The 16377-nt window shown below is 38.6% G+C and overlaps 1 protein-coding gene across 3 annotated transcripts in view; it reads left to right on the top strand.

Annotated features, from left to right (window-relative positions):
• The window catches only part of Itgav (integrin subunit alpha V), a 93715-nt gene that overhangs the window by 21941 nt on the left and 55397 nt on the right, over window positions 1-16377 (top strand). For 2 of the 3 annotated variants that reach the window (XM_076866883.1, XM_076866882.1), the window contains exons 3-4: window positions 12874-12965; window positions 16096-16210. In XM_076866883.1, coding sequence (XP_076722998.1) covers window positions 12874-12965; window positions 16096-16210 — 207 coding nt within the window. Of the gene's footprint in view, window positions 1-12873; window positions 12966-16095; window positions 16211-16377 lie in introns of those variants that run through there. The other variant, XM_076866886.1, reaches the window with a different exon arrangement.

The raw sequence follows: 16377 nt of genomic DNA, 5'->3' as shown, positions 1-16377 counted from the left end.
TGGCTGCTAATAAGGAAGTTATGACAGTCTGCTCTTCTCATTTGCTTCTGTCTTCAAGCATTAAGCCATAGGAGTATGATAAAATAAAAGTCAAAAATATCAAAAGCTGAGATATAGACATTAAATTTTCAAATCTCTAGTGATTGACTTGCTAATTAATTCAAGCTTCTCTAGCAACATTTTCTTCTGTACTTTTGAAAGTGAGAGTACAGAATCTCATGTTAATTTTTATTCCACAGGGCAGAGTCTTCTCCTTTATGTCATTCTGTGAAATACCCTCCAAGTGGTGTGTCATTCTGCACAGCAATCTTTGTAATCTTGATCATTGCCAGAAGAAGCATTTTTTTTTTTTTTTTTCTAGCCCTGGAACTTCTACAGTTATCTGTATCCCTTTTCCTTTTCCAGGGCGGAGGCACACTCCAGGCAGTCTGGGGAGTTCCAACATCACCCAAAATGGTGACCTCAGGGCTGACTCAAAATATTGACTTCACTCATGTGTCCCAGAATAGCTGTCAGTTTTCAGGCAGGTCATGAATGAACTTCTTGTCAGTTTGTTTGGAGAGAGCTTTTCCTTTTCTTTCTCCCACCCATTCTGTTCATACTTCCTTTGAGGGAAACTTCTGCTGATTGTTGAATCAAATATTTGAAGATATCTGAAAAAAAAATTCTGGTTAGTAAAGAAAAATTCCTTTTGAGCACTTCATGAAAAGATGTTAATTTGAGGCTGTGACTGTTGAATCTGGAGGCATTGAAAACAGTGTGTGAGTGTGTGTGTGTGTGTGTGTGTGTGTGTGTGTGTGTGTGTGTGATTCTTTTTTGAAGACTGTTGAATAAATTTGGGTGCTAATGCATGCTAATTCATTATATCCAGTTATGTTTGACTTCTTTTATTTGATAATGTAATTGAAAACATATTTAATTACACGGTGCTTTAAAATATGGCTGTTGGTTTTGAGCAGATTTAAGTTTTAGTCAAACTCCTCAAGTTTACTTTTGAAATTCATCCCTGCCCACCATGGTGCTACAGATGGAACTTGGGACATGGTACATGTTATTGGAATGAGCTTTTTAAACTTACATTTTTGTCAAAAAGAGTCACATTGTGTGATGCTTTGCTTTTTAAAAATTTTTTTAGTTGTAGGTGGACACAATACCTTTATTTATTTTATGTGGTGCTGAGGATTGAACCCAGTGCCTCATACCTGCTAGGTAAGTGTTCTACCACTGAGCCACAACTCCAGTCCCAATGCTTCTTTTTAAAAAAAGTTGCTTCTTTTGTTGTTGTTGTTTGTTTTTAGTTTTGTTTTGGTACTAGGAATTGAACCCAGGGACACTTAACTACTGAGCCACATCCCCAACTCCTTTTAAAAATATTTTACTTTGACACAGGGTCTCACTTTGAACTCAAAATCCTCTTGCCTTAGCTTCCCGAGCCACTGGGACTATCGGTGTGTGCTACCACGCCTGGCTAAACTTACTTTTTCATCAAAGAGAGTCACATTGTCTAATGTTTTTTCACCTCTGTGTGCCTTCATTTTTATTAGTTACCACATATAAATAACTATTGATTCTTTTTGTTCCATAATACTTGTGAATGCATATTGCTGGGAGCCATCAGCCAAGTAGGTATGACAAATTCCTTACCAGCTTACTCCCATGCTGTCTAGTGGAAGGACTTCTGAAAGGTGACCTTGCTCAAGGACCAGGGCAGGATCCTGTTTAGGGTGTTCCCCCTTTAGAATAGGGAAGTTTAGCATAATAGGAGAGTAGGGTGTTCCCCCTTTAGAATAGGGAAGTTTAGCATAATAGGAGAGTAGGGTGTTCCCCCTTTAGAATAGGGCGTATCCTGCTGCTGAGTTCCTCTTGAGTGCTTAGGTCAGACAGTATATTTTGAGAGACAGAAGCCCATGCGGGGTGGATTTAGGCAGGAGTGGATTTGAGAGAGGGGATTTGGGCAGAGAACGTGGATTCCCCCAGAGCGTGTTTGTAGACAGCCGGTGTGAGTTCGGGAATAAAGAATTGCTGTTTGAATCTACAAGCTGTGTGGAGACTCGTGATTTGTGCCCAGCAAAAGACTGCGGCATTTGGTGGCTCGTACGCGGAACGTCTGAAACTTGGAGGTAAGTGAGATTGCTCGCCCCTGAGGGAAGGCGAGAGAATGGGTGACCATTTCAGAAAACAATGTGTTCTTCTTTTGATTTATTTTGTTTTTCTTTCAAGCTGCCTATCCCTAGAAATTTCTCAGGCAAACTGGAAAAAATGGTTGACTAAAGGTTTGAAGTTTGTCGGCCCTGAGGAAGAGAAAATTGATACAACGATTTTTTATTCTGTTTTTGCTTCATTCAGTTTCGGTTTTGTTTTGTGTTATCTTATTGGGTTGCGTTATCTTTATAGTAGATTAAAACAAACTGAAAAGATGTTAAGTAAATTGTTAGAGGTTCAGAACATGGTGAAAGACATTTTAGATCAAGCAAAAGAGAAGGTCTCTCCAGCTAGTCAGACAGAGGAAGAAAATTTAAAGGAAAAGGGGTTGTTAGGAAAAAGGCCACAACAGGAGGCTGTTACTAACTCCGTTTTATCACAAGAGGGTTTAATTCAACCAACAGCCCCACCGATAGAGACAGCTGAGTGGCCCTCAAACCCCGTAGTTGATAAATGGGATCCTGAGACAGGACCTCAAAGATTAGCATGCCCTGTACTTGAACAGGTAGGAGGGCAGCGAATTCATCGTGCTTTAGATTTTAAAACAGTGAAGCAGTTAAAGGAGGCTGTAACAACCTATGGTCCCCAAGCTCCCTTCACGGTGAGCATGGTCGAGTCCATTACTAACTTGGACATGACGCCAGCAGATTGGGCTAGCATGTGTAAATCTGTGCTAAATGGAGGACAATATTTGTTATGGAAGGTTGCCAATGAGGAATTTTGTGCAGAGACAGCTAGGAGAAATGCAGCAGCCGGTTACCCTCAAAGAAATTTAGAAATGCTGCTAGGAAAAGGACCTTATGAGGGTCAACGGCAGCAAATTGAATATGATCCTGCTATATATACACAAATTGCTGCAGACGCAGTTAGGGCATGGAAGACTTTACAAGGACATGGAGATTTACAAGGTCAGCTATCTAAGGTAATACAGAGAGCTAATGAACCTTACGCTGACTTTGTAGATAGGCTAATTCAAACGGCTACCAAAATATTTGGGGATACGGAACAAGCAATGCCATTAATAAAACAACTGGCTTATGACCAAGCAAATCGTTGCTGCAGAGAGGTTATTAGACCATGGAGACATGAAGATTTAAACACATATATTAAATTATGTAGAGATATTAATGAACAAGGGCAAGTCTTGGCAGCTGCAGTACAACAGGCTTTAGATACCAGGCCAAAAACATGCTATGATTGTGAACAAACAGGACATTTTAAAAGGAGTTGCCCCATAGGAGGAGGATTTAACAAAACTAGGTATCAAAGAAATAGAATACCGGGTATTTGCCCACGATGCCGTAGAGGGAGACATTGGGCTAATGAATGCCGTTCTCAAACTACCATAGAGGGTACTCCCTTACCAAAAAACGGAAAAGGACCAGGTATTTACCCACGATACCGTGGAGAAAGGCATCAGGCTCCGTTGCCAAAAAACGGACAGCCGGGCCCAATGCTCCGGGGCCCACAACCACAAATATACGGGGCAGTGGAGGAACCCAGCAACACCATCAGAGTAGTGCCCAGGACACATTGTCCATTAAATCCCTCATCAGACAAACCCGAGGGAGCGCAGGGTTGGACATCTGCGCCTCTGCCAGAGCAGTACTAACTCCAGAGATGGGAATTCAAATCATTCCCACAGGAATAAAAGGACCTCTTCCCCAAGGGACAGTAGGCTTATTATTGGGACGTAGTTCATCTACATTAAAAGGACTTATGATAAGTCCCGGGGTAATTGATCCCGATTATGTAGGTGAAATAAAAATTATAGCTAGTTCTCCAAGAGGTATATCAGTAATTTCACCTGGAGACAGAATAGCACAGTTGTTAATAATACCCAGCCTACATAATAAATTTCCTAGTCATAGTGTAGAAAGAGGTTCCAGGGGATTAGGCTCCACAGGTGTAGATTGGGCTATGTTGTCTTTAAATTTAGATTCTCGCCCAATGTTAAAACTAAATATTCAAGGACACGACTTTAATGGGCTACTGGACACAGGTGCAGACCTTAGCATCATATCTAGTAAGGAATGGCCAAAACATTGGCCATTACAACAAGCCACTCAAACGCTTCGAGGCCTAGGAGTGGCTACTAATCCCCATAGAAGTGCAATGATATTAGATTGGAAGGATCCTGAAGGTTGTGAGGGAACTATACAGCCCTATGTATTGGATCATCTTCCTATAAATTTATGGGGACGAGATGTCCTAGATCAATTAGGTTTGACGTTAACAAATAACATCAATCCTAATGCGCCCACTACTAGGGCTAGACAAGGTTTTAGGAAAGAAAAAAGATTAGGAAAACAAGGACAAGGTATAGCAGCACCAATTCAAATAGATCAAGGAACAGACAGACATGGGTTGGATTTTCAGAAAGGGCCACTGAGACAATCAAAATTACTTGGAAATCAGAAAGACCAGTGTGGGTTCCTCAGTGGCCCCTGACTAAAGAAAAGATACAAGTAGCCCATGATCTGGTCAAACAACAATTAGCGGAAGGACATATACAACCTTCCATATCTCCCCATAATACTCCCATTTTTGTTATTAAAAAGAAATCTGGTAAATGGAGATTATTGCAAGATTTAAGAGCCATTAATAATGAAATGGTTATTATGGGACCTGCTCAATCAGGGATTCCTCAATTGTCTGCTTTGCCAAAAACCTGGCATGTTTTAGCCATAGATATTAAAGATTGTTTTTTTTCAATTCCAATTCATCCCGAGGATAGTCCACGTTTTGCATTTACTATCCCTGCATTAAATCATGAAGGTCCTGATCAGAGATATGAATGGAAAGTACTCCCTCAAGGGATGGCTAACAGTCCAACTATGTGTCAAATATATGTTAATAAAGCAATCCAGCCACTTAGAAATCAAAATCCTGAACTACAAATATTTCACTATATGGATGATGTATTATTGGCACATAAAGATAAAAACATATTGCTGGAATGTTATGCCACACTTACAAACTTATTAAAAAATTATAATCTAGAGATAGCAATAGATAAAGTACAATTAAATTTTCCAATTAATTATTTAGGAGTTCTATTATCCTCAACCATGGTCCGTCCACCAAAAATTCAAATACGAGTAGATCAACTCAAGTCACTTAACGACTTTCAAAAGTTATTGGGAGACATAAATTGGATAAGGCCTTATCTAGGCATACCAACAGGAGAGTTGGGACCTTTATTTGATATTCTAAAAGGTCCATCAGATCCAAACTCACCTCGCATGTTAACTCCTGAAGCAAGAAAGGCATTGAAAATTATTGAAACATATATGGAAAATATACATTTGGATAGAATTGATATAAGTTTGCCTTTATTATTTATTGTACTACCAACAAAAAATATTCCTACAGGAGTATTTTGGCAAGAAGGTCCATTATTGTGGATACATTTATCTTATTCTCCTAACACTATTCTTACTAGGTATCCTGAGGCTGTAGGACAATTAATACTCAAAGGAATAAAAGCAGCGAAGGGAGTGTTTGGAATTTCTCCCAATAAAATTATTACTCCATATACTATGGATCAAATTGATGAGTTAGCTAATGAGTTAAATACTTGGGCAATAATCATGTGTAAATCTAATGTTTCATTTGATAATCACTTACCATCTAATCCTTTGTTGTCTTTTTGGTCTAAGCATCCTGTAGTTTTTCCAAAAATGACAAGAAAAACCCCTATCATGAATGCTCCAAATATATTCACTGATGGGTCAAATAATGGTACAGCAGCAGTAGTTACCCCTGATCAAACTTTTACATTTTTAGTACCCAAACAATCAGCTCAAAAGATAGAGCTTAATGCAGTATTACAAGCCTTTTTAATGTTTAAAGATTCTGTATTTAATTTATTTTCTGATAGTCAGTATGTAGTTAATGCTATAGTATCTCTTGAAGATGCTGGTAGGATTTCCCCTTCTTCTACTGTTTTCTCTTTGTTTTCCACTATACAAAGTCTAATCTGGGACAGAAAAGATCCATTCTTTATAGGACATATTAGAGCACATACAGGATTGCCTGGAGCCCTTAGTTTGGGCAATGATTTAGCAGATAAAACTACACATGACATACATATTTTCTCTACACTAGAAGAAGCTACGAATTTTCATAAAAAATTCCATGTTAATGCTAATACTTTACAAAAGCGTTTTAAAATAACTAAGGAACAAGCCAGACATATAATAAAACAATGTCAAAATTGTGTGACCTTTTTACCACAAGTTAATCTTGGAGTCAATCCTAGAGGACTGATACCTAACCATATTTGGCAGATGGACGTCACACACTTGCCAGAATTTGGAAAATTAAAATATTTACATGTTACAGTTGATACTTCTTCCGGATTTTTGATGGGCTCCCTTCATGCCGGAGAAAAAACTAAAGATGTTATAGCTCATTGCTTACAAAATTTTGCCACTGTGGGTGTTCCTAAACAGTTAAAAACTGATAACGGTCCTGGCTATACCTCTACCTCTTTTAAACAATTTTGCTCATCATTTGGTATTACTCATATAACAGGAATTCCATACAATCCACAGGGACAAGGCATAGTTGAAAGAGCTCATCAAACTATTAAAACGTACTTACTAAAACAAAAAGAGGGAATTGGAAAGGGGTATATATCCCCCAAAGATAAACTTAAAATAACGCTTTTTACTCTAAACTTTTTAAATTTGGATTCATCAGGACTTAGTGCTGCGGAAAGGCATATGTATCCAAAAAATGTGCATAAGCCTAAAGTTCTTTGGAAAGATATTCTAACAGGACAATGGAAAGGTCCAGACCCAGTGATTGTCTGGAGTCGGGGCTCTGTTTGTGTGTTTCCACAGGGAGAACAGCAGCCGATTTGGATTCCAGAAAGACTAACTAAAGCAATTTCTACAGATCAAAAAGATAATTTGACTCAAATCCATAACAGCTGATATCCAGAACTCCAGCTTGGCCATTCTTACATCTGCGACTGTGATTAACCAGGATGCTTTTTTCAATATCTATTTTATTATTGCATTTTTCCACATCATAAGGTTCTATTTTTATTTTTTGAGCTCATACAAACCTAGGTTAATGTTTTTCTGATCAGTTTTATTTTTTGACTATAGAGTTTTTAAACATTGCAATGGAGATTTCACCTAGGTAAAGCTACAAGGCCTTTATTATTATCTTATGTGTTGTACGTTTGTTTGCACATTTGTGTTTTGTGTTATATGTCTGTGTGTGCGTATGTCCATATTTCATATATGAGGAGCGCTCATGAGAAAATGGATCCAAATTATTATTTTTTTTTATTCACGTGATTTAAATGGTTTAATTTAAATTAGGTAAACAGCTGTTAAGGATTGTTTTTAAAGGTGGTTAACAGATCTGCTTGTTTACTAATTTAAATCAGGTAAACAGCTGTTAAGGATTGTTTTTTAAGTAGGTTAACAGATCTGTTTGTTTACTTTCACCTTTCCTTTTCATTATATTTAATAATTCTTTTCAGGTTAATGTCTTTTTAGCATCATTGCCAGAATTCCTATCTTCATCCCAATGAATATAACTCAACAAGTATGCTCAATCAAGGAGTCAACTTACTTTGGGAGGAAACGGACTTTGGGAAGAGACGGACAGATTGATAGATTCCTCCCCTTTGAACTGCTTACAGAACTTGCCTGGACTATGTAACTACGTTTAGTGCAGCAAATTGTGGTAATGCTGGCATATCTTTGCTGATGGTGTCACCAGTGATCTTTGCTGATGGTGTCACCAATGATGCAATTTTTCCAAAGGAACTGTCAATTGGCTTGGTGTCGTGGCATTTCTGTATCCTCCTCCCTTCTGCTAGTGATGGTCTAAATTTGGGGGCCAATGGCTATATGCTGGACCGGCAGTCAGTGACGGGTATGATCCAATTGCAATGGTATCAACCTAAGACAGGAGGCTGACGCCTAAAGGTCAGTTGCCTAAAGGTCAGTTTTCCGATGACGGGTAAGAACCATATGTTGAATTGGACAACCTACCAGGCGCGGTCCTTAAGCCACATTAACCTCACTCCCCCACTGGCACCAAGGCCAAATTTGGGGGCCAACAGAGGTGAGGCAAAGAACCTCACCCCCCCACTGGTGCATAGACCTATCCACAAGTATGGCTGTATGCTGGACCGGTAGTCAGTGACGGGTATGATCCAGTTGCAATGGTATCAACCTAAGACAGGAGGCTGACGCCTAAAGGTCAGTTACCTAAAGGTCAGTTTTCCGATGACGGGTAAGAGCCATATGTTGAACTGGACAACCTACCAGGCACGGTCCTTAAGCCACATTACTTGTTGTTTAATTAATCAGAAGGGGGGAGATGCTGGGAGCCATCAGCCAAGTAGGTATGACAAATTCCTTACCAGCTTACTCCCATGCTGTCTAGTGGAAGGACTTCTGAAAGGTGACCTTGCTCAAGGACCAGGGCAGGATCCTGTTTAGGGTGTTCCCCCTTTAGAATAGGGAAGTTTAGCATAATAGGAGAGTAGGGTGTTCCCCCTTTAGAATAGGGAAGTTTAGCATAATAGGAGAGTAGGGTGTTCCCCCTTTAGAATAGGGCGTATCCTGCTGCTGAGTTCCTCTTGAGTGCTTAGGTCAGACAGTATATTTTGAGAGACAGAAGCCCATGCGGGGTGGATTTAGGCAGGAGTGGATTTGAGAGAGGGGATTTGGGCAGAGAACGTGGATTCCCCCAGAGCGTGTTTGTAGACAGCCGGTGTGAGTTCGGGAATAAAGAATTGCTGTTTGAATCTACAAGCTGTGTGGAGACTCGTGATTTGTGCCCAGCAAAAGACTGCGGCAGCATATAAAAGCAAAAATATAATTATAAAATTTATTCTTATTTTTTATGACATTTTCTAGCTTATACTAAGCCTGATATCTTCAAAGACAGGTGTCCAATAATCATTATAGCAAGGGATGTTTTCTAACCATGTCTTTTAAAAAACCCACAATAGAGCATGGTTCCTCCGATGAGCACAAACTACTTGACAAGGCACAACAGCATCTTATGCCACTACATACACATTTAGGGAAAAGTATATTTGTTCAGAAAAATATTTATGGAGACAGTTTTTCAAAGTGGTAGGGAAATAATTAAATAATAATTTGCGAAGCAGGAACTTCTGCCCAACTTTTTAGTGATATAATAATTGAAGAAATATTGTTTAGCATAGAGGCCACTCAAAAATCCCATGAAGCCCCTTCTTAGTATAGCATGGATGCCATTGATAACGACTTCTTTAGGTGTTTCTTTCTAATCACATGAACAATGCACACTTCTCTATAAGACTTCAATATTAACCACTCTTCCCTTCTTTGCATGAAATTTTCAGGCCTAGAAAGCATTTTTCTCCTTTATGCTCTGTTCCCTTTCCCCATAACTCCTGACACATCCCTAGTCTGCAGTTTGTCCACTTTAATTGCAGGTTCCATGATTGTGTCTTGTGATAGACACATTGAGAGGTAGACGCCCATTTCATCATGCATTGAGGTCTCAAGTGGACACTCACAGCTAAATTTCCAGGTACGCTTTGAATCTAGAATGGAAGGAATAAAGTTTTCCAGGCAAGAGAAAAAGGCCTCTGAAAATAGACTGAGCATGACTTCTTTCAGACTGCAGACTGAGAAGAAGGGAACTCTTAGATATGAAAGTAAACATACTTTGGAAACTTAACAGAAATGTATCCACTATTCTGTTTGACATGCCGTATTCTTGGGGAGCTTATCACCTTAATCTAGCAATGAATCTAAGCCTCAGACATGAATGACATGCTTTGCTGAGGGTCTTGTGTAAAATGGAGGAGGATGTAAATGTGACTTGAGAGAATATTGGTCTCTTAAATCAAAACAGAAATATTCCCAAATTTGAAACAGAAGGAGGTACAGGGGATTGGTTAAACTATTGTATGGCTGTGTAATGGGTTACTAAGCCACAGTGAAAATGATGACATCAGTTTATCATTACTGACATATTTTTAAGGGGAAAAAGCTACATGTGTGCTCTCACACAGTTATCTTGTAGTGATATTGGGTCTATCCCAATGTACATTTTTTTTTTAACCTTGGAAATTTTAGAGTATAAGAAGATATATGGAGCCTTAGTTTGAACCTCTTTGATGTAACAGTTCTGTTCAACCTATGATTTCTTCTACTCTTAAAAAACTCTTACTTCTGCTTGGACATCTTAGGAGTTTCATATTGCTGAAAAGGCTGTGTTTTAAATAAAAGCAAAAGCAGGAGATGGCAATTATAAGAATATTACTTGTGGTTCAAGTACACTAACTTAGAAACTCAGTTCCCTTTTTAAACTTGCTGTGATTTCCTTAGTTTATGGAGTTGCTTTTTGTCTTCAGATACAAGTTAGTGGAGGAGACTCTTTCTAAGGTCAGCTGTGTTTTCACAGTCATACTCTGTTTCTCCTGCTTCATTGAGGTGAAGGGGAAATACTCCTATTTCTGGAATAGAATAGAATAAAACAGAAACAGAAAAGAATAGAAAGCCCACAACAAAGAGAGAGAACATAATTATCTTGTGTTGGAGTAAACAAAAAATTCCCATTAAGTAACTGGTAAGTATGAATTTTTTTTAAAACAGAATTCTTTGTGTGTGTGTGTGTGTGTGTGTGTGTGTGTTGCTGTGGATTGAACCTAGAGCCTTGTGCATGTGAGGCAAGTACTCTACCAACTGAGGTAAATCCCCAGTCCTTATAAATGTGAATATTTGATTAAAAATTTTAAAACATTATCAATTGAATCTGGTTCTTTTAAGGGCTATGTTTCTTTGTGGTTATTATTCAGGCTCTGTTGGAAATAGCATTATGTGTCTAGTACACACTACACAGTCTGTGCTAGGCTATACTTCAGTGAAAACATATTGCAATCACAAACATAGCACCAACTGTTACTTAAAAATAAGTCATTAATTTCTTAGCCACGTGTGGTGGCACGCACCTGTAACCCAGCTACTTGGGAGACTGAAGAAGGAGAATCACATGTTTAAGACCAGCTCAGCAACTTAGCAAGATCCTGCCTCAAAATAAAATAAAAAACAAAAAGGGCTGGGATGTAGCTCAGTGGTGGAGTACTTGCTTGGCATGCTTGAGACACTGGTTTCTATCCTCAGTACTGAAAAAGAAAAAAAGGAAGGAGATTATTTCTTGCTCATGTCCCCATCTAACAGGGGTCCTGGGTGACCCAAAAACTTGGACCAAGGATGCTTCCATCTAGCAGTTCGACTAAGAGCCTCATGGATGGGAGAGAAAACATAGAGGACTCATCCACTCTTTACTGACTGGAACTGCTTTATCTTCTCCTAGCTTAGGGACAATACAGTTAAATGTTCTGAATTAAACTGTGGGAAGATGGGAAATGTAAGGGAGCACATGTACTCTTGGGTGGTATATAGGTTACTTGTGTGTTATTTCACGCACCGTGAGTGCAGGCTTCAGAGGCAAGCCAAGGGAACACTCGGTTTTCATGGTTAATAGTGCATATTAGCTATTTCGATTCCTTCTCTTCCTTCTCTCTGCTTAAAAAAGGGTGCCTTTGCCATCCCTGACCAAAAAACCTGGTAATTTAGATTCCAGTTTGAGGCCTTTGGAGACTGACACCTTTTTTTTTTTTTTTTTTTTTTTCAGAAGAGGAAAAAGCTAAAAGAATAATATAGTGAATAACATTACAGGTTCCACCTTACATAGGATACCTGGTATTATTGAAACTCTCATTAATTATTTATAACTCTTTAGTTAGTCTTAAGTCTTCAGAATAGAATTGAGTAACCATAACCACTATTAGTTCTATGGTAGTTAGAGTAGTTACAAAAGTAACCACTAGTGAGTAATTTCACTATCTTGGGTGGGTGGTGGTTGTGCTAAACCTCTTAATGACATTTACATATTGGCTGGCATTCTTAAAATGGATATTTGTCTGTTGAAATGTCCAATATAGTTATTTAAACACATATTAATAAAGAATTATGACAACAGGTTTAAGAGGAACAAACCTGACTTTAAAAATAGTCTCTTCTCAGAATACTTTGTGCATAAACTTTCATAACTTTTTCCTTGAATAAGTCTAGGGTTTTTCTGAGGAAAGGATTTATATACTTCCACAGTGCTTTATGTTATTAGTTCCTGGCACATTGGGCATAACTTTCTCAATAGTGAGGTATTGAAATATAAACGTTTGAATATAGTATGTCAGATCTCTGTTTCCTGCCAGCAAAATTGCATTTCCTGGTTGTAACGTTTTGATTCATACTGTCGTTGGTGTTCATCTTAGCCTTGTCATTTACAAACTGTGTCGTACAAAAGAGTTTCATAAGCTTTGATTTTTCATAAATATCCTGAAGCCATAGAAATAACTTTTGGCAGTATAATGAGTGATCACAGTGTTTTGTTGTATAGTTATGTAATGATTTAGTAACTGGGAAATGTCATTTACAATTACTTTTCACATGTGAATTAGGATATTTGCTGGGGTTCAGAGCAACCCTGGATCTTGTTCTTCTGGGTTGCTGAACATAGTATTTGACTAAACAAAGACACACCATTCCTAACTTCACTGGACAGAAATAAACTTTCTTATACTAAGACCAAATATTTTAGTTTTTCATCTCTCTCAATATTCTGTTTTTTTAGGCAACAGAGATTATGCCAAGGATGATCCATTGGAGTTTAAATCCCACCAGTGGTTTGGAGCATCTGTGAGGTCAAAACAGGATAAAATTTTGGTAAGTCTTTGTGATATTTCTTTTCAGGTGAGTTGCATCAATTTATGTGGAGATGGATAGCAAGGGTGATGGTTTCAAACTCATGGTGAAATTCAGCATTGTCAAGCACACAGAATGTAGTGAAATAAGGTAGCTGTGATCAAAGGCTGCTCCTCTGAGGATACCACGCTCCTGATTTTTCTACCCTTGTTCCTGCGTTGTTCGTTTTTCATGCCCCACTTGATAGCTCCCATTAGTTTATTTCTATCCACTCAAGTTTAGGAGTTGAATACCTGTGATTAAGAGAGCGCTAGTGCTCCTTCTTGTTTTTAAAAAAATAGCAAACAGTTTTCCCTTTACTTCCCCCATCTTCCCCTCTGCCTCTGCCCCATTTCTCTGCATCTCTTCTCATGGAGAGTGCTTTCTCCAGTAACTGTCTCCACTTTTGCACCTCTTGTTCTCTTCCCAGCCACTCCTGTCAGGTAGGCAAGGCTAAGCTCACCATTCATTGACTGTCAGATCACTGAAATCCACTGGTACATCATTTTGTATATGTGTCCATGATATATATAATAATATATAATATATAATAATATAATATATAATATATAGTATATATAATATATCCCCCCCCCACCAGTTGTACTTTATCTTTCTTGCCCCTCAGCACCATTTGACCATGAATGAAGTAGGTCATTGCCCCTACTTCCCACCTTTTAAAAATACATTTCTTCCCTTGATTTCTGTGACGCCATACTTTCCTGATTTTTCTTCTTACTGGCTGCTCCTTTGTATTGTCTTTTCATGGCTCCTCTTCTACTCAGTTGCTAAATGATGAGATGTCCTTAAGCTCTATTCTGGACCTTGTTCTTCTCTCTAACCATACCTTTTACCTAGGGGCTCCTATCCTGTACCATGTCTGTAAATACAAATGCTGTGTTACAACCTTCAAATCTGTATCTCTGGCTCTTAGTTCTCTCTAGATTATTTATTTATTTATTTTGTCCTGAGGATTGAACTGAGGGGCACTTGGCCACTGAGCCAACATCCCCGGCCCTATTTTGTATTTTATTTAGGGACAGAGTCTCACTGAGTTGCTTAGCATCTCACTATTGCTGAGGCTGGCTTTGAACTGGAGATCCTCCTGTCTCAGCCTCCTCAGCTGCTGAGGTTACAGGTGAGAGAGTGCCACCACACCCTACTTCTCCCAAGACTTTTAAAGGCACATTTCCTAACTATCTATTTGGCATTTCCCTTTGGATGTCTAATAGATTATTGAAAATGAAAATGGTGCAAATAGGACTCCTGTTACCCTTCATCAAAAAGCACAAAGAAGCACACAAACTTATCTATTCCTATACAAATCTTCCTGGCAATTGAGAAGCATGGCTCTCTCATCCACCAGGGAACCCTATCAATTCTGCCTTCAGAATGTATCCCACACCCATCAGGAGATCTTCATCTTCATCACGGTTGTCCTGTAGTGAGCCGTCACCACTCTCACCTGGGCCAGAGCACTAGCTCTTCTCACCCCTCTGCTACCGTGTTGCCCCAACTACTGTCTGTTCTACATAGAAGGACTGAAGGGAATCAGAGTCTTTCCCTTTGGTGAAAACAGTCCAGCACTTTCTGTCACTCTTTTAATGAATGTCGGAAACTTGTCCTGGCTTATCAGCATCCCCCAAATTGGGTTTTGGCCTTTCTCTTTGGCATCTTCTCAATCCATCTTCATACTTCAGTCACATTGGTCTTTCTGTCCATTTATTCCATACATGGAGTTATTTCTGTTTATACCTTAGTGCTTTGTGCCCTCTGCTTATAACAGTCATCTTGTTGATTTTCAAAATCAACTCTTTATTATTCATATTTCAGCTTTAATATCATTTCCTTGGAGACTCCCCCCTATTTTAATTACCTGCTTAGTATTTATTACTGTCTTTTGTTTTTCAAGTGATAATGAATTTGGGGAAAATATTATTCAGGAGGAGGATTTTAATCAAGACTTTAACAATTTGAGACGAAGGATGGGCTTAAGAAGGGGGGCACGTTACGCAGAAAGAAGAGCAAGGAAGCAAAAAGAAGCAGGAGGAGCAAATCAGCTACTCTAGAGCGTCACATGTGCAGAAGTGAAAATTCATACTTGCAGTTTTATCAGGGTGGATATAAAATAGCCTGGTGTTGAAGTCTGAAGCATTTACGTTAGCACTTTGCTTCAAGGAGTATTATAGAAATCCATTACACTTCTTCAGTAAATTGAATTGTCAGTGCTTTTCGTAGATTTTGGTGCCATTATTATGTGCACCAAATTATGTGCATTATTTTATGGCTTCTACATGACATTGAAATTAGAATTCTGAAAACAAAAAGTTCATGATTTACTTGGAAAATAAATAAGCACTGCAAGTTCTAATTACTCAGTAAACTATTTACTGTATAATTTAGGGGTGTATCCTTAATACACTGAGTGTTATTGAGTTCAAAAGTTGATTTGGTCTGTGACCTTCAGCTTATTAGCACATAGCATCAGGAAATATGTTACTGCAGGGCTTGGTGATTCACACCTGTAATCCCAGTGGCTTAGGAGGGTGAGATAGGAAGATTACAAATTTGAGTCCAGTGTCAGTAACTTAGTGAGGCCCTATGAAACTTAGTGACACCCTGTCTCAAAATAAAAAAAGACTGGGAATGTGGGTCAGTGGTTAAGTGCCTCTGGGTTCAATCTCCAGTACCAAATAAATAAATAAATAAAAGAAATATGAAATAATATCTTTTCTAGCTATTTTGAACACACATATTTGGACCACAAATGTGGCCTTCAGAAGTAAATGAGAAAAATATTACTTTTAAAATTATTATCTACTACTATGATAGGATAGATGGATTAATCTTAATTTTAATTAAAAAATTTTAATAGTAGTGAGATTGAACCACTTAGCTATATCCCCAGCACTTTTTATTTTATTCTCAATCAGAATCTTGCTAATTCACCCAGGCTGGCCTTGATCTTGTGATCCTCTTTCCTCAGCCTCCCAAGTCACTGGGATTATAGGCATGCACCACTGTGCCTGGCTTAATTTTTATTAAGGTTTAGAAAGTGATATTATAATTTTTTGGAGACTTTTTGTATCATGGACTGAACCTTTGGTTTCAGGCCTGTGCTCCCTTGTACCACTGGAGGACTGAGCTGAAACAGGAGAGAGAGCCTGTTGGAACTTGCTTTCTTCAAGATGGAACAAAGACTGTTGAGTATGCTCCATGCAGGTCAAGTATGTACGGGAAATTGTACCAGCCTTTAACAAGAGGGGCGGGAGCCTAGTTTGTTAAAAATTGGTGTGTGAGTGTGGGTGTGTATGTGTGATAAAACATGCAGGTTATGAGAGGAAAATGAAAACATCATATTAATGAGAGCAACTGCAAATATGAAGTATCTAAG

The sequence above is a fragment of the Callospermophilus lateralis genome, chromosome 9 (genome assembly GCF_048772815.1).
Source record: "Callospermophilus lateralis isolate mCalLat2 chromosome 9, mCalLat2.hap1, whole genome shotgun sequence".
NCBI classification, from domain to species: Eukaryota; Metazoa; Chordata; class Mammalia; order Rodentia; family Sciuridae; genus Callospermophilus; species Callospermophilus lateralis.
Note: the sequence above shows the minus strand (reverse complement) of the source record. Positions and strands in the feature narration are given on the sequence as shown.